Below are 22,710 nucleotides of genomic sequence, written 5' to 3' on the forward strand. Positions count from 1 at the left end.
GGATGTTGGGGACTAAGTTGGCTGCTATCCATGCTATCAGTTCATTTCGTGAATCTTCTGTGTGGTCAGGGGGTAGATATACAAGACAAATTTGTAGTTGTATGGTATCCTTTCTTAATGTGGCACATAGGGCTTCGAATTTATCTGATTTGGTCACCTGAAATCTGGACTGCTTGAAACTGGATGAGTACAGTAACACAACCCCTCCACCGCGTCTGCTATCCCTGGAATTATGGAGGCTGAGGTAATCAAGAGGCTGATCTATGACATCCAGTTGCCTTCCGTGAGATAACCAGGTTTCTGTCAAGCAGATGAACTGATATTCAGCTAGTAACATGATGGTTTGTAGGGGGTGTAGTTTATTGCTGATACTGCGTACATTTTGGTAGAAGCATTTAAGGGGAGTTATTGAGACAGGTTGGCATGAGGCTGACATTAGTTGCTATCCCTGTATTATTGTCGATCTTGTGCGGTAGGATGCGGAAGATGTCCGTTCTTTGTACATTTTTACTAGAGTTCCTGGCGGCCAGGTGCTGGTATCTAGCACTTTTAGTTCATCCTGTTTTTCACAAGTAATTGTGAATGAAGAATAGGAGGGATATCTTGTTTTCACAGGTCACACTAGCTTTCACAAGCTAGTAAGTATGAATTACCCTTTCTGTAATTCCAGTATGGTTGAAACCATAATACCAACAGAAATGCATTTTTGTCGCTCTTCTTCATTTAGAGATATTGTGCATACTGTATTCCAATGCACCCCAGGTGTTCATTAATACCTATTAAATTTAAAGTTATTTTTCCTGCCTACTTTCTTATATTATTTTATTACATTATGTTTGATTACGAGTCCATGGCTCAGACTGCGTTAGTGATGTGGAAGTTTCGAAATGCATACGTCAGAACAAAACGCGTGAGATAAAAAATGATCAGAAAGAATTTGACCACAGACCAATAAATATTTCATATTTACTAGGTCAAATAATCACATTTTAGGACTGTTCAATTTCCAGTAGCAATTTCAAACAAAATCGCAAATGCACGTGCAAGACGACGGCCATATTGAATTCTGTCTTGTCAGGACCCATTGGAATTCAACTTATTCTTCTATAAAATTTAAAATAGAACTATTCATAGTAACCCTCTCACACTTACCCTACTGTACGTTGTAACAATTATCAAAATTAATTTCAATTAACCTTCACTAAAAAAACTTATACAGCTTAAGTATCGAAGGGATTTATGACTCATAAGTCCGTTACATAACAATAGCAAAAGAGATTTCAGAATCACCTGATCAACGTATAGGTAAATAAATTGGAAATAGTTATTTACTTTAAACCATATGCTGCTACCACTACAAACATTCACAATACAATGAAATGTATTGCTCAAGATTCACAATTATATTCTGATAAAAAATATACCTCAGAAGTTTCTCATTTTTTTAGCTCTTTGATTGCAGACATATTTGCATATAATATTTCATACAATAGTTTGAGAGCTGTAAAACAGGAACTCCACTTGAGAGGGTGCGATATACAGCTTTACAACTACCGCTTTTGTGTGGTTTAACATTGAAATTACATCTACGCACAACGGAGCTGTGGGTCGTCGTGGCATTGTGCGTAGATGTAATTTAATCTACGCACATGCGGAGTTGTCGATCTTCACCAATCAAATCGCATAGCCTAGTAAAAGAGTGTTTTCCACATTTTCATTTATATTCAGACACTGAAACTTTGGTAGTGCTTTATTAATCTTTCGGAAGAAACGAAGAACATCGAGTTGCTTTCCTTGTCCTTTGTTTTAGTGGCTACTTTGCAGTCTGACTTTCTGACATGTACGATTTCACAACATTTGCGTTTTACTCTCATTTACGTGAGTATAAATCAAGTTCTGTATTTTAAAAGTTGCTAAAACTTACCGTTGCTGTATTATTTTAACGTTTATTATTTTTATATATTATATTTATTGTATTTGGAAAATTAAATGCACAAGGGTAATTAACTATATAGTATCGGTGTAAATACACCATAGTTAACCCATATATTTGAACTACGTATGTAGCGTAGAGGGCATCGTTTTAATTGTATCTCATAATGTGGTTGCCTTCACAACGAGATAGCTACTATTGCATTACATCAAATAATTAAATAATTAATTCTCTTAATTAATCTTCAAATAATTAATTTTCCAAATACATTAGCACCACACCTTTTTGGCATCTCTCATAACGTGGATATAACTTCGCAACTCTGGTGGCTTGTTGTATTACCTGGGTACCTGCCCTCCCACTGATGATAGGCCAATAGCCTTGAAACGGTCGCCGGGGGGGGGGGACCTGATAGTCACGGAGTTTCCGAGAATGGGTAACAACAGTCTTCTCTACTGAGGAAGCGTTACCTATTGGAGGAATTTATGAGTTTTTGAGTGATGTGAGTTGAAGAGTTACTGTCCCTTTCGATCTTCAAACATAACAGAAAAGTTACCAAGAATCGTAAGGTATTATCTAAAATAATAAACCGCATTAATCTGCAGTTAAAATACATTAATACATAGGAAACTTTAAGAATGCCATTCTAAAAATCAGAAATTCAATCTACTGTGAAAATCCTTCAAAAACTCTCATGATTGAAGGAAAGGAAGTATGCGACTATATAAGTGTTGACATAGGTGATAGATATTCTTTTACAACGCAATTAATTGCTGCTAAATTGTTTAACAAGGAGAACTTTGTTATTTTACGTACGAAAATGCCCATGGAAGAGGTACGGGAGACTACTGAGGCATGTCCCATGATTGAAAGAGAAAAACTTCTTAAGGAATTATAAGTTTTCTATAGCAGACATGATCTACACAATTACTGCAGATTTTCTGACTGACTGAAATTGATCTCAGAAACAGTCTAGCTGAAGTTCTTGGTGGACTTACAAAACTCATAAAAGTTCTTTTGATCATTCCGATGACTGCTTCAGAGCCCGAACGCTGCCATTCGACCTTAAAAAGAATAAAAACATTTTTTAAGGAGCACTATAAATAAGGAAAAGTTAAATGCTCAAGCAATGCTTTCAATAGAGAATAGTTTGGTCAACAGTGCACCAAACTTAAATGAAAAAGTCATTAATCTATTTTCGACTTGCTTATTAAGACATGTAGACATACAGTCTTATAACCAAGGCAATTTAATGTAACTTTAAGACGCAGCACTCCAAAACATCAGACTCATGAGCCGCCACTGTAATCAAATATTGCGAGTTTAAAATTTTCTGTTTATACACCGGCACGACAACCAAGTCAGTACAGTTTTTGAACCCCGATCCATTCAAGGAACGCGTGGTATGCATTATCGCTCCTGACCACTCGGCTACGCCAGTTTCACAGAGTTCGATATTCATTGTCACATTTGAATACGGAATGATTACACATATTAATTATTTGAGCATCAGGCGCATCCACTGGGAAATCTTTGGGCTAAAGGCCCTCACCCAAGAAGATTTTGACGCATTCAGAAATTTTATTTCTGGATAGCAAAGTCCCCACCCCCAGAAACAGGGGTTTATTCGTCCAGAAAAACAGGCAAATCGACCAGAGAACACACGAAATTTACAGACATAATACATATACGGGCATATGTAAGAAATTATGGGTAGCCCTAAAATAATAATTTGAATTTTGAATATGATGTGGCTAGAGAAAATTGTTTATAATGAAACAGAAAATAAATATTGTTCATATAGTCTTCAAATACAAGAAGAGCACCACAGTTTATCAGAGTTAAAACCATCTGTCTATAGAAATGTACTGCTCTTGTTTCAGATCTCAATTCTCAGCTTTGATATGATACAAATATTGCTATATTTGAATAGTGTTAATTTTTTTTTTTTTTTATGCAAACCCCAAGCACGAGAGATATTACACCCTACAGTACTTAGTATCGTGCTTGGGTTGGAGGTCGAGAAGACAAAAGAAAATATTTGTTGACATTGGACTTGAACTTCTGTAGACTGTAATTTTCAGGAAATACGTGTGAAGGAAGGTTGTTCCAGAAAACGGAAGTTGAATCAATAAACGAGGAAGATGAAAAGTTACTTCTGTGAGTTTGAAGTTGGACAGTAAATGGATGTTGGCTGGTGGCTGCACGTGTTCGGACTGTTTTGAAAGAGAGAGCGGAAATTATAGAAGCCAATTCAGAAGAACAGTGCCCATGGAAGTATCTGTAGAAGAGGCATGCAGCAGAAACAGTACGTCTATGAGACAGAGATTGGAGAGACTCAGTTAGAGATGAATCATTAATTAACCTAACTGCCCTCTTCTGAATCGAATCAAGAAGCATGAGAGGTTTGGGGGTACACAGCCCCGGTTGTGGAAACAATGTTCCATGGTAGGGCGGATTTGCGATTTGTACAGAGTGAGCAGCTGTTTGGAAGAAAAGTAACGCCGAGAGCGAAAGAGAAAACCCAGTTTTTTAGATGTAGAGGAAGCAATATTTGTAATGTGCTTGTGGCAAGAGAGATTAGAAGTCAGGGTAATCCCCAAAAGAGATATATCATTTTGCCTAGAAATCGGAGTGTCACTAAAGATAAGCATAGGAGCAGAAGAATCCTTTTTTCGAGATATAAAACAAGACTGAGTTTTAGAAGGATTGAAATCAACTAAGTTGTCTTTGCCCCACTGGAGAATTACTTGAAGATCGGCATTTAAGGAATTGGTAGCAGATTTTCGAGAAGTTGAAGCTGATTGAGAGGGGAAGATTTCTCAAAAATGGAAAGTGGAATGCAATGTGCTATCATCGGCAAAACTATGGATAGGATTTCCAGTCAATGGTAGAAGGTCATTAATACACAAGAGGAAAAGAGTAGGCGAAAGAACTGAACCTTGGAGGACACCGACATTAGTGGAGAAGTTAGAAGACTGAGAGCCATCTACCATCACCCTCGTGAGCGATCAGAGAGAAAACTGGATAACCAATTACAAAAAACAGTTGGCAAATCATTATTGATTAAGCTGATAGAAATAAACAAACAGATTATTTAACGTACACAGTGCGTTAACTGAGTACATTAAATAATTTGTAAACGTACACAGTGCGTTGCATTTTAGGCGCCAGTGTATTTTATTTTATTTTTTTGTAAATCAGTTGAAGTTTCAATTTCTGTATTTAACAGAAGTGAAAATGTATTAATTAATTAATTAATTAATAATATATATATAAGTAATTCTTTCACATCACTACAAGATACTTCAAGATAATATTCACTCTATTTATTGTAATACCTTACTTATTTCTTACTGAATTTTAATTAAAAAACGAAAGTGTTACAAGTATTTCGCATATCTACTTTATTTGTTTATTTTATTATTTAACTTAATAAAATAAACAAATAGAAACACGCATCTCACATCATAAAATGGATTCAACGCTGATATCATTCAATTTCACATTTCTACATAAACTTATTCATTATTTATAGATTAAAAAGCTGATAAACTGAAGCAAGCTCTTCAAAAACCCTCTCATTTGAGCAGGGCATAAAGTGAGAATAAACGGTAAATTTGAGTATCCTCGACATTACGCCATCTATGGATTTGAACAATCGGCATGCAGGTGTTTATGGATTAAAACACTTGCATGACAATTGTTCTAAACAACAAAATGCGGTAACATTCGTTGAGTAGAAACACCACACTCTACATACTGCCATCCATATATGAAACGAATTATTTTATTATTATCCCTGGTGTTCACCAAATGCGATTTATCAGAATGCATTACAAAGATACTTCTCTAAACATATGGATATATGATCTTCATTGATACCTATAATCATGAAGTATCGTATACTCGTCATAACTATGGGTAGGAGTTTCAATATTTTCAATATTCATTTTACATGCGTTAATTATAGAAAATAAGGCATGTGTTTTAACATTATGACAATTATATAAAATTGAATAAAATCCTCTGCTAATTATTATATCAGTTCATAACAAATACTTATTTTGTACGCATATGCGGTCTGAAACATATTTGTTTATTAATTCCTAATTATCAAAAATTATTATTCCTCTTAAAATGTGGAATAAGTAATCAGCAATGCTGTAATTTTACTGAAAAAAATGATTGAAATTAGTTTTATTCAATTGAATAGCTTACATTCTTCTAGTGCTCTTGCAAGGTGTATTGTCAACACCAAACGATTTTCAAGTATTGACTTTCTGCCATCATTGTGGTAAGTATGACTTTGTAAAAGACCATGCTTTTAACGGAATTTTCTTAATATCGTTTTTCCATTTTTCCCTTTAAAAATAATTCATTTTTAATTCATTATATTTGCAAAAAATACAGCAGTGTATGTTTTTAAAGGCATGCGAAAATATTCTAATTTTATATTATTAATCGCAAATATTGCTGAAAGGTAAAATAAGGTTTGTTAAAAGATAAAATAATTAGAATGTTACTAAATGATTGTATAGTCTAAGATATATTTCACCATTCTTCCATCAGGATATTTGCCAGCTGCTATAATGTCGCCGGTCATAAACTGCAAACAGAAATGCCCTTTCTAACATATCCCAGACATTTACAATTGCACTGAGTTCTGGAGAATTCAGCGGCCAAAGTAGATGCTGGAAATCTCGGGAATGTTCCTTGAACGAACCATTCAGATACAATTAGAATTACGGTTGAGAGTTGCGTTATTATTTTCTCTATTGGGTTCTGTTTTTTTTAAGATTTGCCCCAAATAAATGGCTGCCCTGATTAACCGGTGGCCCAAATAACCGGAATGCACTGTATTTCAATACTAGTGTACCTGGTCTGCCTCCACGAGGCATAGTGTGGACAACGTTGGGTCCCAGCAGGGTCTAGCGGCTAAATATCCAGAAGAACAACAATACACAACACTACACTCATACAAAATCCATACACTTTTAAATCTCTGGCCTTTTACAGTGAACTGTTACACCTACAATGAAAGCAACGCGGAGATGGGGGAACTCCTGGTGCCGTTAGACAGGAACACACTATACACTGTACTATACACTATCATCTTGAATGAACTACCGTTCCAGGTACCTCTTTACACAAATACATACATACATCATCTTGAAAGAATCCATTGCACTCTGGTAGTGGCAACCAGAAGTTGGGCCGATACTGCAGAAGGTCATAGTGTGTTCGGTGGTTCCTGAAGTTTCCCATAAATCCGCGTTAAGTAATCTATGTAATTTAGTAATTTAGCAGCGTTAGCGATTTATCAGAAGGCAGGCTTTTCGTACAGTCATGCGGTGGCCATTCCCTCACCTTCCGCATGGCTGTACGAAAAACCCGAGTTTCCTGGAGGAAAAGCCATGCTACCTTCTCGTGAGACTGACTAACTCAGCCACGTTGCGAAACACGCCCATAAAATTCCTCCCTTCATCGGCGGGACTCGAACTCAGGTCTTTTCAGCCCGGTGTGGGGAGGATGGTGATCCACTAACTGTGCTATTCAAGAGGACAAACCAGTCGTTGCAGAAACTACTATAACTCAAAGGCACTAAATTCAAACGGGCAACTAGGCTTCACTCCACACAAGTGCACCACAGATGCAATTAACCTTATGCTAACAACAATTAAAAATTATAACCACAAATATGTCCTCGGCCTCTTCGTGGACTTCAAAGGGGCATTCGATACACTATGGTGGCCGAGTGCCCTTGCGAGGTTCCGAGAGGCTGGGGTATCAGCTCCAATCTACAAGCTTATGGACAGTTACTTTCAAGACCGGCGCGCAGTAGTCTCCTCGGGCTGTTGCTCAGTTATGCGAAAGATAACAAGAGGATGCCCGCAGGGTTCGGTCCTGGGACCCCTGTGCTGGAATATGGTGCTGGACGGGTGGCTAAAACTACCACATGGAGAGATTATACCCATCGCATACGCGGACGATCTCGCCCTGGTAATCCCAGGAAACTCACGCAAGGAACTCGAGGATAAAACAAACACAATCCTGCAGGAACTTTACACATGGAGCAATACGCATAAGTTGATAATATCAATACCAAAGACCAAGCAAATCCTTCTCAAAGGCCACCTCGACCTCAATAGACCACCAAATATTAAATTAGAAGGTCAAAGAATTGAACTAGTGCGTCAGCATAAATACCTGGGCATCTGGATAGATGACAAGCTATCCTTTCTGCCACACATCAGGCATATCGTCAAATCAATCAGGAAAATAGCAGGATGGCTCATTAACATCACAAAAGCCATATGGGGAATTAAATCCTCCACACTAAGCCTATACTACTCCTGCTTGTACATTCCCATTGTCTGCTATGGAGCCGGGGCCTGGGGTTACAGAGCACTGAACTCGGCTTGCAAAAAATACTTATTGCAGTCACAAAGAGTCTTTCTCCTGGCAACCTGCAGAGCATGCAGGACAATTTCTACTGAGGCCCTCCAGGTACTGTGCGGGAGACCACCCGTATACTTTGATGTAATCTACCACTACCTGGCACACAACCAACGGCTAGGCATACAGGCTACGCTGTTATGAATTGCCAACGACACCAACCAAAGTATAAAAGAAAACAAAGCAAGAATTTATAGGGACATAGGCACAAAATGGCAGGATATCTGGCAAACAACAACTAAGGGAAGAGACACCTTCACCTTCTTCCCACAAATATATCTGCGAGACAAATCCAGGAACTGGTGGACACCAAGCATGCATACTACTTTTCTAATCACAGGACATGGTAGTCTCAACTCCAAACTCCACAAATTAGGCCTAACTCTCTCCCCCCTTTGTCAATGCGGCGAAGAAGAAACAGTGAAACACCTCATACTTGACTGTTACCTCTACACAGATCTGAGACATCCCCTGCTATTGGGGACTAACGTAACTAACGCTGGAGAATTCCCACAACTGATAGCTGGGGCAGAATCGCTCAAACTTCTTTCAGTTTTTGCAGGAAAATTATTCAGGCGAAGGGCGGCCCTCCAGCAGGAAGCACAGAGAGACAGTAGGTAAATGGGAAAATGAAAAGAAGGAATGAAGTGGAAGGGACTCAACAGAACAAGAAAATAGGAAGTAACGCAGAACGGAAGCACAATTATACTGAACTGAATAAGAAGCAAAAGTAAGGACTCAAGAACAAGACATCCCACAGCTTAGGAGCAGCGGAGCACACATAACTGTGATGTAGCTTCCTTGAAATTAGTGACTAACACTGAACATGCCCTAAAGAACTGGGTCGATGTCATAGGCCACATAGTGTCTTCAGTATGTGCGTTTTTTTTTTTTTTTTTTTTATTTATTAGTGAGGACCCTACCTTCATAGGACAGGACCGAGATCTACGAGAAGCTGAGCAATCGAGAATTTCACTTGGTTATAGCCCTACAGGACTGGGTCGAAGCCACTGGCAATAATCATGTTTCCCGAACTGACCCTGCCACGACTGGCTTGTCCGTCCTTCTACTCGCAAAACACACAATGAACTCATCTCCACACACTCTAGGACAGGATTGAGCCCTGCAAGAATGTGTGTCTTGAATGCGGTGCTTCCCCTCAAGATGAAATTAAACCCTGTAGGACGAGCAAAGATAACTGTGAACTGTATAGCTATGATAATTATAAGATATTCTTAACTACCTTAGAACTGTTAAGTTGCTGTTGCGGTAGCGCTGTGGTTAAGGACACTGGTTGTGTCTTCGGCCGTAGTGTTGTTGCGACAGTGGCTGTTTTGCCAAGTATTTATATTGTCAACTGTAAAATTGTAGTAATTACTAACTTAGAAGTGTTCACTTTTGTTCAAGTTTGCTGTGGCTCCGGGGGTGCCGCGGTTGTGGTGCACTGGTTTGTGTCTGTCGCCGCGGCTCCGTCGTGGCTGCCGCAGGTGCATGGAATTGATTGTTACGCCGTGCCCTCTTCTGGCAGGATGGGCCCCTACAAGGGCCAATATTTGGTATAGATCATTGGACAACCTAAACATTGAACATGCTAAACTCACTAGAAACACCCACTACTTTACTGCTCCCCTTAACTAAATCTAAATTCATCCACACGCTATGTTTTAATCTCCTGACGAAACTTAACTTATTTTAAATTATTACCATATTGTATGTAAAACACACTAGAAACATTCACTCCATTAATTGATCCCCACTCAACTAAACCAACTCTATCCACACTTGATGATTTACTCTTTTATTGCTATATTTATCTCTATTTTAATATTATTGTATAAACATATAGAGGTTCAAGAACCTCCTTTTGTGAAAACCAGACTCCCTGGAGCGCCTCCACGTGGCTAGGGACGGGAGTCAGGACGCAAGATATATCTGTTCTTGCCTCCTGGCTGCAAAGTCTCCAGGTGCCGGCATACAACACTCAACAAAACAAACACTCAAACAAAAACCTCCCCATACACACACTCGCCGGCTTAAAAAAACCTACAAGAATCATTGCGGCAATAGGGGAAACCCTGGAGGCTGCAGTAAACAAAAATACTTTGTACTTGTAGGTAATGTGTTGTTCAACTGGTCACTTAGTTACCGGGAGGCTCGATCACCAGGAAGAGACCTCCCAACCACGGCACTGGGAGCCGCACCAGGGGCAGTATAAGGACACCTGTTACGCTGCCTACACTCTTGCAACAGCGAGACTGAAGGAAACGAGACTCGGGCATTTTTGCTTCCAGGGAACGGACAACTGGTGGTGGTGTAGGCATTCTCTTAAACACAAAAAGAAATTCTCACTGACAAGCTCAGCAACACTAAAAACAGAACTGTTTGAAGCTGCAAGAGCCTCACTCAGCATTCAAGGCCACAGACTTGAGGTGTGCACAGTCTACATCCCCCCCTCCCACAGTAAAGAACACTTTACAAGAGATCTCCAACTGGATCATTAATCAATGCCACCCTAAAGCAACATTACTAGTGTGTGGAGACTTTAATATTAGCTCAGGCCAACACAGTCTTCACAAATTGTTATCTTCTAATCTGGCATCAGTAGGTCTGACCCTCCAGAATTTTTTCCCCTACCAGAGGCTCTAACCTGTTAGACCTAATATTTGCAACAGACACCCTCACCGTTGACAGCCAACAGGAAACAGCCTTCATGTCAGACCATCTACCAGTTGGCCTCATTCTTCCAATCATTCTCAGGACATCCTGGCAACATCAGGCACCAGTTAAGAAGACAGTGATTAGCCCTTATCTCCTCAATCCAGAGAAATGCTGCTTTGCAGCATCTATTTTTCCTTGGGAAGCCCTAAACCAATGTGATCCACAGCTCGGGCTGCACTTTCTTATCTGCTGGCTGCAGTCTATTGCTCGAACTGCAGCGTCATAAACAGTTTCAATCTCCTGTCGAAGCAAAGCACGGTGGACCCAAGATCTCAGCCTTAAATTTTGGAATAAACAAAGACTACATGCAACATGGAAAGCAAAATTAGACCAACTAGACAGAATTGCATACTCAAGAGCCCGCGCCCAGTTCAATAGAAGCAAATCTGAAGCCATTAAAGCCTATATCGACAAAACAATCAAGATCGGGAAAGCACAGTTTAAGGCAAGGCATGATGAATTCCCTCAACAACTTAATCCAATTAAATGGCTAGACTACATCACAAGATTTAAGCCAAAGTCAGCATCAGGCTTTAAGAGCATTCACAACAGTTGTCAGCGAGATGTCCTCGCTTCCATCATCATCACAAAAAGAGAGCTTATCCAGGCCATCAATGATATCCCACCAACGTCTTTCACTGGATATGCTGGGGTCCCACAATTCATTCTTAAGAGCGTTAGTGTATTCATCATTGATGCACTCCTAGGTATCTTCAATGGAATCCTCACAACGCAAAGTTTCCCAACAGCCTGGAATCAATATATTGTCCGACCAATCCCCAAAACACAAGGAGCGACATCAATTTCACAATTCAGGCCAATAATGAAAGCCTCATGTCTCCTCAAAGTCATGGAGAAGTGCCTTCTTCCTATCCTAACTAACCAGGTTCTGCCATGTGAATCACCATACATTCACTATGCCTTGAAACGCAGGTCCACCATTACAAACCTATTGCAAACCACCAACACCATTCTGGGGGCTCTACAAGATAGGGCAGAGATGGCAATTGTTTATCTGGATATCCAGTCTGCATTCGACAGCACATTCATCCTACCCCTCCTGCAACTTTGTGAGGATGGATACCAGATAAAAGGCAATATACTGGAATTCTTGAAGTCGCTACTTACGACCAGGGTCCTTCACTTGACTGAATAAAAAATCTTTCACAAGGAAAGTTTGTGTAGGTGTTCCTCAGGGCGGAGTTCTCACAGGGCTCCTCTTTACGGCTGCTATCCACCCATTCCTGTGTCAGCAAACAGAATTTATCAGTTATGCAGACGACTTGAAGCTCCTCTATCGGATCAACAGGACCGCCCGACCTGATTCAGTTTCTGGAAACATTATCAACAGCCTCAAGAACCTGAATACATACTTGGCACAGTACTCTCTTAAGATAAATCCAAAAAATTCTGCACAAATGGTATTTTCCCTCAAATCAAACCCAACGCAACTAAACCTGGAAATCCACGGAACACCCAGTCATCAAGCACAAAGATCTCGGCGTTATATTCGACCCTAAACTCAGTTTCAAACACCATATTGCAGACATTCACAGCAAGGTCTGCAGAGCAAGATGGCTTGCCAAACAATACCTCCTTCATGTCATAGAGCCTGAGTACACGCTCCAATACATATACCGGTTTCTGCAGCCAGCCATCACCTAAGGGTCAGAAATCTGGGCGTCGGCAACAAAAATCACGCTAAAAACCATTGCATCTGATGAGTACTGGCTTCTTCGGTGGATCCTCTTCAAGCATAAACTGCCACCACTCATACCTACTTCAGATATCACCCAACTTCTAAATTACAGAAAAGTCTCCAAACAGATATTTGCCCTCCGCTTGCTTCTGTCAATTAAAATGATAGCGGGTGAAGTCAATACGCCAAATTTTTGGCAGAAGTGCAATTGGAGGATCCTCCCAAAACCCTTAAGAGCCCTCCCCTCTCTGTAGTCTGTGGCGTGGAGGCTCAGAATAGGGGATAGATTCCTGCCCATGGAGATGCTCCACAATGTCCAGGAGATGGATGTGGACTACAAAAAGTTCATAGAGGACAAATCGTACAGAAGACGCATCATCAGGGACCAGCTTTCGTCTTCAACCGAGTGACTGCCATCCTCTTTTCATCGCTTTTCATGTGTCTTCATTTCACATGTTAATATTAATTTTATATGTAAAATATGTAATTATACGTTTTATGTCCTAATATATATTTTAAGTAATTTTTCCTGTATAAGTTATTTAATGTTAAACCCCTAGCATTGTGGCTGTTGTGGGTATTATTGCATCAGGCAATCATGTAACCAATCACTGCCTGCAATAAAGATATATTAATTAATTAATTAATTAAACCAGGTGAAAGGAACATTTTATAGTAAATATGGAAGCATGGAACACGTAGGGAGGCAGAGAGCGGAAGGCAACCCCGAGGCGAAAACAGAGAAAACAGAGGAAAGTGCTTAGTGGAAGATGGAGATGTCCTTAGAGAAGGGGTGTGGGGGTAGGGAAGGAAAGAAAAAGTGCAAATGCATGAGTAGTATGCATGTTTTAGGTTCCTTAAGTTCTGCCTGTTGAAAGGAATCATCAGGCCGCCGTAGCCGAGTGGTCCCCAGCAAAGGTGAAAAAGTACACGTGCCTTGAATGACCGAGGCTCAAGCCCGTGACTACTGAATACAGTGCTGTTTGTTGTATTCTCTCTCTGTCTTCTGAACTCCCCTGACCGTGTGGTCGTCCCGTAGTATAAACAGAAGATTTATTTATTTTATTTATCTGGGGGTTGAGATATCAGTTCAACTTGAATATGGAAGAGTCGATTCACTGGTCCTGGAACTTTTTCAGATAGAATAATCAAGGTGGTGCAGCAGAGGGCGATCACCAAAAAAGCCGTCAAATCCCATCTGGGTATCCCCTAGTCAACTAGAAGAAGAGTGAGCAATATGGTGATTTCAGTTCATTGTAGTCATTCCCAAGAGGAGGATGTCCAGTTGGATATTCACTCAGTTGTGGTTGAGTCTGGTGCTGAGGGAAGAACAGGTGCCAGGCAAAGCAGCGATCGAGCGTGGTTTTAGGAACGTCTGGTCTAGATGTCTTATTTTCAGGATTAGAAGTGAAGAGGTGGTACCTCTTATTTTCAGCAGGTATGGCATGCCTCTGGAGATACCACAAGAGGCATGCCTCCTGAAAATTAGAAACGATTTTTTTGTTTCTAATAGTTTACTTTCCGGACTTTTTTTTTTTTTTTTGTCCTCGCCTTTTACCTATTATATATGAGGTCAGCGTTTTTACTGTTTTGGCATGAATTTTTTACCGCCGGATGCCCTTCCTGACGCCAACCCTCATCCTTTATCCGGGCTGGGGATATGCGGTGGCCATTCCCTGACCTTCCGCATCCTCCGTATTTGGTAGTCACAGGCTCGAACCCCTGTCTAATCAGGAAGCGTGTGCTAAGCACTGCGACTCCTGCCCACCTGGCTACGAAGGCGCCCAGTTTGTTTTCCGGACTAAATGTAGTTAATTTTAGAACCAGTAAGACTTGTTTACGTACGTCCAGCAGGTAGATATTACTTGACTGCATTACATGGCGCCAGTCCTCCAGTTCTCTGTATTCACAATGGATGCCTCTATGTCCTTTCTGATTTCATGGGAAAGCCGGGAAGATCGCATGTAGATATCAGAGGAATAAAGCCTGTCATTGACAGGCTGTCAATATTTGAAGTGTTACTGTTGAAGTCTTTCTATAGGCCCTAATCATTTAAGTAACATCAACCGTTGTATTTGCATGATTATGTTCCTAGTGCTGATGTTGGACAAATTATGATATAATACGACAGCACCGTATGTTAAGATTGTGAAGACGACAGCTGAATAAAGAAGGTGAAAGGCGCGTCCCTTAAGACTGCAATGTTGGAGAAAGCGAGCATGCATAGTGAAGTAATTTCTAGCCTGCTCTTTCATGGACTTTAGATGTGGTATAAAAATTCTGCAGTCATTTACGCTAACACCTAAATATTTAACTGAACGTCGATTCATGGGCGCCTGTCCTTTATAACGAATAATTGGTAGTCTTTTAGCGTTGAGACGTTAAAAAGCAAGGTTTTCTTTTCAGCCCAGACAGGGCATTCAGGAAGGTGTCGTCTCTGGTCTCAACAGGCTCACAAGTAAGGCCTCCCGAAGGAAAAGGATATTCATTGGTGGTTTTCTAACGGTATGATGGACCCATTTGTACCACCAGACATTAGCCTATACCATGATACTACGATCAGCTACTTGAGTGGTGGACACAGGCCAGTCTGTAGCATGGCTCTGTCATGTTCACGAAATTCTTTCACCCTACCATTGGTGCAAAAAAAAAAGTATAAATCGAGACACGTGAGGCCACACGATCGTTTTAATTGCTCCACAGACCAGTCTTCGGATTGATGGTACCACTCCAGTTGAAGCTATCGAATTGTTTTTTTTTTTTTTTTTTTTTTTACTGAAAGAAGTGACATTCGTACGGGTACACGACCGCCGAATTCCAGATTCTTCAACTGCCACCGGTTATAGTCCTGTTAAAATTGATATTTGCCTAAATTGAATTTTACAATCATTTGCTGCACACTCACAATTCACTTCCTGCGGTGTCATTCCTGGAATACAAACATTCTGCACCAGTTCTTCCTTTGGAGCTGCATTCTCCTTTCGGTTTCAATTCGTTCTATTCTTTTCAAATGGTTGCTTTCGACACATCAGTGGTTTCTTCTTTCCTTTGTTTTCTCGATTGTGGCTCCTACAAATCCTAATCTAAAAATAACACCTTTTTGAATATCGGTAAGATGGAAAGATCACCTGTCTTCTCCATTACTGGATCGAATAAGAAAGCCCAGAAATGCGTACAGTGTTTATCTGACAAAAAAGAGCTTATAATCGTACCACGTGACAATTTGCATTTGTATACCGTACGTTTATCTTTTGACGCCAGTTGCAAAACATTTTTTATTTTTTCGCCAGGGGCGCCAGGTTAACTTGCCTGCCATAAACATCACTAGTATGAGCGAAAATTCAGAATCAAGAAGTTGTCAAAAATCGCTTGTTGGCAGTGTACAGCTATCAGCTTTTATAAGGAAGGAACCAAATGTAAGATGCTTGCTGGCTTTAATCAACTTCCTGAATAAACATGGATTTTTTTAAAGTACCTTTAAATAGCGATCTAATGATTTTGATACTATACTTGTATAGATATGGACCGTTGAAAACGATAGAAGTATTACTAAAGATCGTATGAGTGGAAATGATTTTTTAACACAGTACCGAAGAAGTTCAGTTTTGGGAGCATTTCGAAGTATTTGAGTTGGGTGCGTGCATTTGGTGAATTGGGTTTGTGCAAGTGGTCACTCAGTTGAAATCACACATCTCTAGTAGCAGTTAATGTCATCAGGGTGTTTTCAGAAGATTTTTTCCCGATTTGACCTCATTCTCGTAAGTGCCTACAGAAAGAACATTCGATTAAGAAAACTGTTAACTGTACGTGAAATTTAGAGTCAGAATCTTAATTCCTTAGTACTCAAAATATGATCTTTCTGAACGACCCTTGTTAAATAACGAGGGTTGTTAGAAACATAAGTTTAGCTGCTTCGCTTAATACTCTTTGTTTAATACATTCTCTAAAACATATGTATACGCATTAGGAAGTATAAAAATTTGCCATGACTTTTGAATTGTATCTATATTTTGAAATCGGATGCGTTCATAGCGAACATTTTACCACTTTCTTTCGTAGTCTCACTTCTGAACACTGACATTAATACTCTTTTTCCTTTTGTTTTAAGCTGTAGTCCGTTCGGAACATATTCGATACATGGAATGCAGAGACGCGAACTCAAACAACACGGTAAGTCTATGTCTTCTTTATCAGCTTAAAAGATTTTATCAGTCTGTGCTCGACTCTCAAACTATTGGTTAGGTTTCGTGTGTGTTTAGCGCCACAGCAACTAAGGCTATGAGACATTTACGGTGTCTATAACTACAAAAATATTTTGGTCGATTTGCTGGAGAAAAAAAACGGTTTCCAGAAGAAAAAAGAACACCTAGTGCGTCTAATTAAGCCACATTTCGAAAAATCTCATAAAAATACCTAAGGCCATTGATGAGATTCGCACTCAGGCTTTTTCCACTCGATGTGAGAGGACGCTGATTATATTCATTGTGCATGAGGAGTAACACGCATTTTGACTGATTATTTTTACAGTCTCTAATTCTTGTTATTCTCAGTATTTTACGTTTTAGATTCCTTCATTCGTGGTCGTCGTAATCATTTATTTTTCACTCACAATTTGTTTGGTGCAGAGAGTTTTCTTGGCGTAGTTTCTGGGTAGAAATTTTCCAATGCCACCACTAACGTTATTGTAAAATTCATTTGCATATTTTCTATACCGTGTATACCATCTGTTTGAGAGCGATCTCTCTGTTTGAGAGGAAATAAAATCATTAGTTGTAATTTTATTACCTAAAAATCATGAAACTAACTAATTATAAATCAAAATGAATATTAAAACTGAAGTTTCTGGGTCTGGGTCTTTGGAACTGGTCACAAGAACGCATGAAGTACACAGACATTTTGACAATTTAGCTAAAACGGTTTTCCCCGACAAACAACAACTTCATGGATGGTAATCTATAGTCAATCACAGGTTCTTTTATGCTTTTTACTTCGTTATTATTCTTATATATTTGATTATAAGATCTTTTGTTATTGGAAATCCAGAAGTATGATACAAAACAAGATCAGCGTAATGGAACCCAAACTCTAACTTGTAACTTCGTTGTAGTGATCCAACAAATTAAAACAACTTCGGGTTGATGCCGAAGTTGTCACCAACTTTCGGTGATATCATATTAGAATACAAACTTGAAAAGTTCATAACTTTCATAAACTTCATAACTTTCTATGGTAATTCTAAAAAAAACATATGCTGTATGTTTTCTTCAAGATAAAATTCTTGATCATTACTTGAAAGCAATGCTAAGCATAATGTAGTCAATATTCATCTGCATGAATATTTCTGTAAGTTAGCACGTTCGTCACTTGTCCAGCAACCATTGAATACAAGCATAACACTTGAACTGGATCATATTATGAGGTAGGGAGATGTTATTTCACAACACAGATTAATTCGCAGTTTCTAACGTCACATGCACATATCCTTGTCTACTAAGCTTAGTCGTGACTGCTGGAACGAGCTCATAAAAACTTATGGAGAACTCCACCATGAAGCAATGTCAATGTATTTGTAGATACCTTCAAAATTCAATGCTGGTCACTCAATTCTCAGCAATGCTATTTGAGACATGCCTTTCAAAACATATAAGTTATCCTGTGCTTCCTTAGATGAATTTTTCAAAAAAGCTATAACGCAACTATCCAGTGTGCAAGAACTGCATCTGAATAGCTCGAGGAACGTTCTCAAGGTTTCAACTTGACCGCTTAGCCCTCCAGATCTGGACTCAATTGAGAATGTATAGGATATATCACGTTTCTCAGTTTTCTGCCAATCACAATACATCAGCTGATATCCTGATGGAGGGATGGTCAAATCGAGCTAGACTCCCTCAGACACCGACTAGAATCCATGCCACAACGCGTACGGAGATGTAATTCGGGAAAATGTGGCCTTACTAGATACTGGATAAAGGATTCTAATTTTTTTGGCCGGTGAGCATAGTATACTCTGGATATGATATATAATAGGTATACACCATCCAGAATTACTGTATAAAAGTAACGTTTTCATACCGTAACTCTGATATATAATCATTGTCATCTGGTATAAAATATATGTCTGATACAAATCAACTAATAATCGCTATATGAGGGTCATGAATGCTCTCGTAAATACAGTATAATATTATAAACTTCATTATTATGTTTACTGATTATCATCTTTTTTTTATTCAAGTTCACGGAATATTTCAAGAACTGCATGGTGGAAAACACTACAGATGATGCTTCTTCTCTAACGCTGGATGATATAATCAACTTCAAATGTATCAATCAAATATGGACTAATTGTCACTGTGGCAGCCTTACCCAGGTAATTTTATGGATATCTTGAATATATATTCCACGGCTTTTCCATTGTATAACTTGTGCTTCTCTGTTATTAAACAAACTAACGGGTATACAGGGTGTCCAAAAAATGTACACACACTTTTATTGTTATTAGCTTCTATGTTTATTTTGATAAATTCAATTTTATAATTTTATAATGAATAAAAAAATGTGAAAAAAAATATGCATTAACGCAAATGTTCAAATTGTCCTCCATTCTCATCCAAGCATTGTTGACATCGTTGAGAAACTGAAGTGTAAACATCACCTAAGATATCTCTTGATATTGCTGCACATTTTGCTTCAATAGCTTGACGTAATTCAGCGATTGTTGCTGGTTTTGTGAAATATAAATTTTATCTTTGAGTTAACTCCATAAATAAAAATCCAATGGCGTTAGATCTGGTGAACGCGGAGGGAACTTAATACTGCCTCTTCGTCCAATCCATCTGTTTGGGAAAGTTTCATCCAGATAAGCCCTAACATCGTGATAAAAATGGGGAGGTGCCCCATCGTGTTGAAAATAAAATTCATCATCTTCCTCAAATAGCTCACGAATATGTGGGATATTGATTCCTGAAGCAAGTTGAGGTAAACAGCACCAGTAACAGTTGCATAAAAAAAAAAAAAAAAGAATAGTCCAATCAAACCCAAGGATGATAATCCACACTACACTGTAATGCCCAGTAAATTCACATGTTGTTTCTCAGAAACGTGTGGATTCTCGATTGCCCAGTACGAACAATTGTGGCGATTAATTGTACCATTCAACTTGAACGTTGCCTCATCACTCCAAACGATCTTATTGGCAATCAGAGCGTCCTCTGCAGATTTTCTTAAAAACCACTCGCAAAATTGAACCCTACGATCAGGATCATCTTCGTTCAGGGCCTGCACTAATCTTGGAATGTACATTTTCCATTTTGCAAGCTTTAAAATGTTATGCACACTGTAGATTGCCGTTTCGCGAACAGCTGGTCGATAGATTTCCTTAGTGTTTGTCGGAAAAGTTCCAGCACCTTTTGTGATCTCGTGGGGCTCGTGGATGTGCGAGGTCTTCTTGATCGTTGCCTGTGTATATTTTGCAGAGTGACATCCGCTTCAAACTTATCACGAATACGCGAAATTATATTTTAGATATATTTTTGAGACGCATGGGTGGTATTCACTCCTAAACTTTGATATTTTCCGACTTACAATACCACTTCAACGCAAATTTCCGCTGTTCAAATGTAAGTCTGGCCTTCTCCATTATTACCACCAAATTGTAACTAAAAAAGAAAAACGGTTACTGAGGTATGGGCTGATAAAGTGTGTACACATTTTTTTTGGACACCCTGTATATTTACATTTGCCTCGTTTAGTTTTCCTTCCAACAGTTTTTAGCACATAGATGGCTGTTATAATGGTTTATATTTGATCTAAGTTCTTAGATATCCGTCGAGATAGCTGTTTTTTTTCACTAAGCTATTAAAATATATGCTGAAAATAAATATAGGTCTGTGGCTATGTAGGTAACAATATCTACGAGATATCATAACCTACACAGCTACAGACTAAAATATATTTTAGATATATTTTTCAAAAATATTAGAAATTATTAAATGCTATATAAGTATATACTGTACATATCATGCACATTGCTGTTATTTTGCAAGGATTTTCATCCTGCTTACCTTTTATACTGTAAATATATTTGTATTTCAAATCGATTATACGAAAAGATCGACTATCCGAAATACCCTCGGTCACAATTGTTTTTTATACCCTCGATTATACTGTAATCGAGGTGCTCAAGACGGCCCTTAGTAACCTACATCGTGAGCGTACCTTTCTGCTTAGTCAGGTGATACGTTTGACATAAATTTAAATTAAGAGGGAACTTAAATTAGCTATTTGAATAAACTCCCACTTACAGCGGGTGTACGTGGATTGAAATTTAAGAACTGGATAAATTTTTGAAAGAAATTCGTAATTGAAGTGAGGGCATTACTTACTTTTTATTTTATTTTTTGGCTGATGGTGCAAAGCTTGTTGAATTCTTTCGTTTTGCCAGTATTAATACGAAAATCTTGCATTTTTCAGAATTACAACATATTTATTAATGAAGCCTATTTAAATCATCCTTCTTAACACTGGGCATTAACAACTCTGCCAATCTTTAATCTTCAGATTTTAACTCACATCTGTATTCCTTCAATGTCATTTAAGAAAAAAATGACGCCTAGAAGCACCAATCTCAAAGGGGCCTCACTTCTAATCCTAGGAAGTTTTGTGTAAATTATTTTATTTTATTTTAAATACCTTCACATACCAGACTCAATCATTAAATCTTTTTTCCCCTCCTCTTAATGGATTTTCCATTGCACTAAGTGTCAAGTCTGAACTAATATATACACTTAAGTGTATTTCTTTAGGTTTTAAAATAAATGTAGTCAAGAAGGTAACATTAGAGTTTATTCACGTTATTCAAATTAAAAATTTAAGAGAGGTAATTTAAGAAGAGGTTCCTTGTTCCTTCATCTCACCTCATTTAGAGCAAATTTTTTTTTTTAAATTTTAAGCGCGTCAGGCTTAAGTTGCAGTTTGAGTCTGTATTTGTTTTTAATGGCACCCATGGATAATAATTCGATTTCATATAGATATGAAGTGCGAAAGGCAATAAAAATTTCAGATCCGGTGCAATATGCGAAACAAGCGTGCATTAATTTCTTCTTTTTTACTAAACATTGCACAAATCGTTTTTCCTCCTTTGTAGTGTCTCAAATGCGTCAAGTTTTATTTATATTTGTAATATACATATATAATGTACATATGTAATATACCTTAAAATAGGGCCGTTTTACCAACGAGTACTATATCACTTCTCCAGGAAAGAATACCTTGTTAAGTTAAAGTCGCAGGAGAGATTCAGAGAATCATCTTGAGTTCTTGCGCGAGGATATACTACCACCTGCTATATTTAACAGATCTTAACCCATAAGTATCATAACATTCCTTCTAATTTTTACTCGTTCAAGCAAAGATACATTGAGACTAAAAGCAAATGTCCGCATATCTATTTTATAACTATCTTTCCTCAATTTGAATTTATGCCCCATCAGGTTCGTAATCGGAGAAAGAGGACGAATCTCATCAGAATAGAGTCTGCTCAACACATTCAAGACCTTATATACATCAATCAGATCACCTTGTAGGTGCCTACTCTCCAGACGCTGCAAGCTGCAGAACTTAGGCCATTCTTGATAATACTAGCCCTTCGTTCCCCTCACCAATCTTGTTGCCCTTCACTGTACTCGCTCAAGCAACTCTACATCCTTCCTAAAATGAGGCCTCCTACTTGTAATAATAATAGTAGAGGCATGTGATGCAAGGAAGAAAACTTATGTAGCATCAGCCAAAAAAAAAAAAAAAAAAAAAAGAAAACGTTTCACACATCCATTACCTCTAAACGTTTGTCCAGTTCCTCCTTGAATTTATTTAAGCTATCAATTTCCACAACAACAGATGGAAG

At 38.6% G+C, this 22,710-nt stretch overlaps 1 protein-coding gene across 2 annotated transcripts in view; it reads left to right on the plus strand.

Annotated features, from left to right (window-relative positions):
• The first annotated feature begins 1,773 nt into the window (after positions 1-1,773).
• The window catches only part of LOC150089789 (uncharacterized), a 40,425-nt gene continuing 19,488 nt past the window's right edge, over positions 1,774-22,710 (plus strand). The window contains exons 1-4 of one of the 2 annotated variants that reach the window (XM_090368814.1): positions 1,774-1,878; positions 6,165-6,230; positions 16,918-16,979; positions 19,045-19,179. In XM_090368814.1, the coding sequence (XP_090224940.1) occupies positions 1,839-1,878; positions 6,165-6,230; positions 16,918-16,979; positions 19,045-19,179 (303 nt within the window). In that variant the 5' untranslated portion in view covers positions 1,774-1,838. Of the gene's footprint in view, positions 1,879-6,149; positions 6,231-16,917; positions 16,980-19,044; positions 19,180-22,710 lie in introns of both variants that reach the window. The other variant, XM_090368813.1, reaches the window with a different exon arrangement.

Source organism: Mastigoproctus giganteus, chromosome 2 (assembly GCF_048544385.1).
Source record: "Mastigoproctus giganteus isolate SK-2022 chromosome 2, ASM4854438v1, whole genome shotgun sequence".
NCBI classification, from domain to species: Eukaryota; Metazoa; Arthropoda; class Arachnida; order Uropygi; family Thelyphonidae; genus Mastigoproctus; species Mastigoproctus giganteus.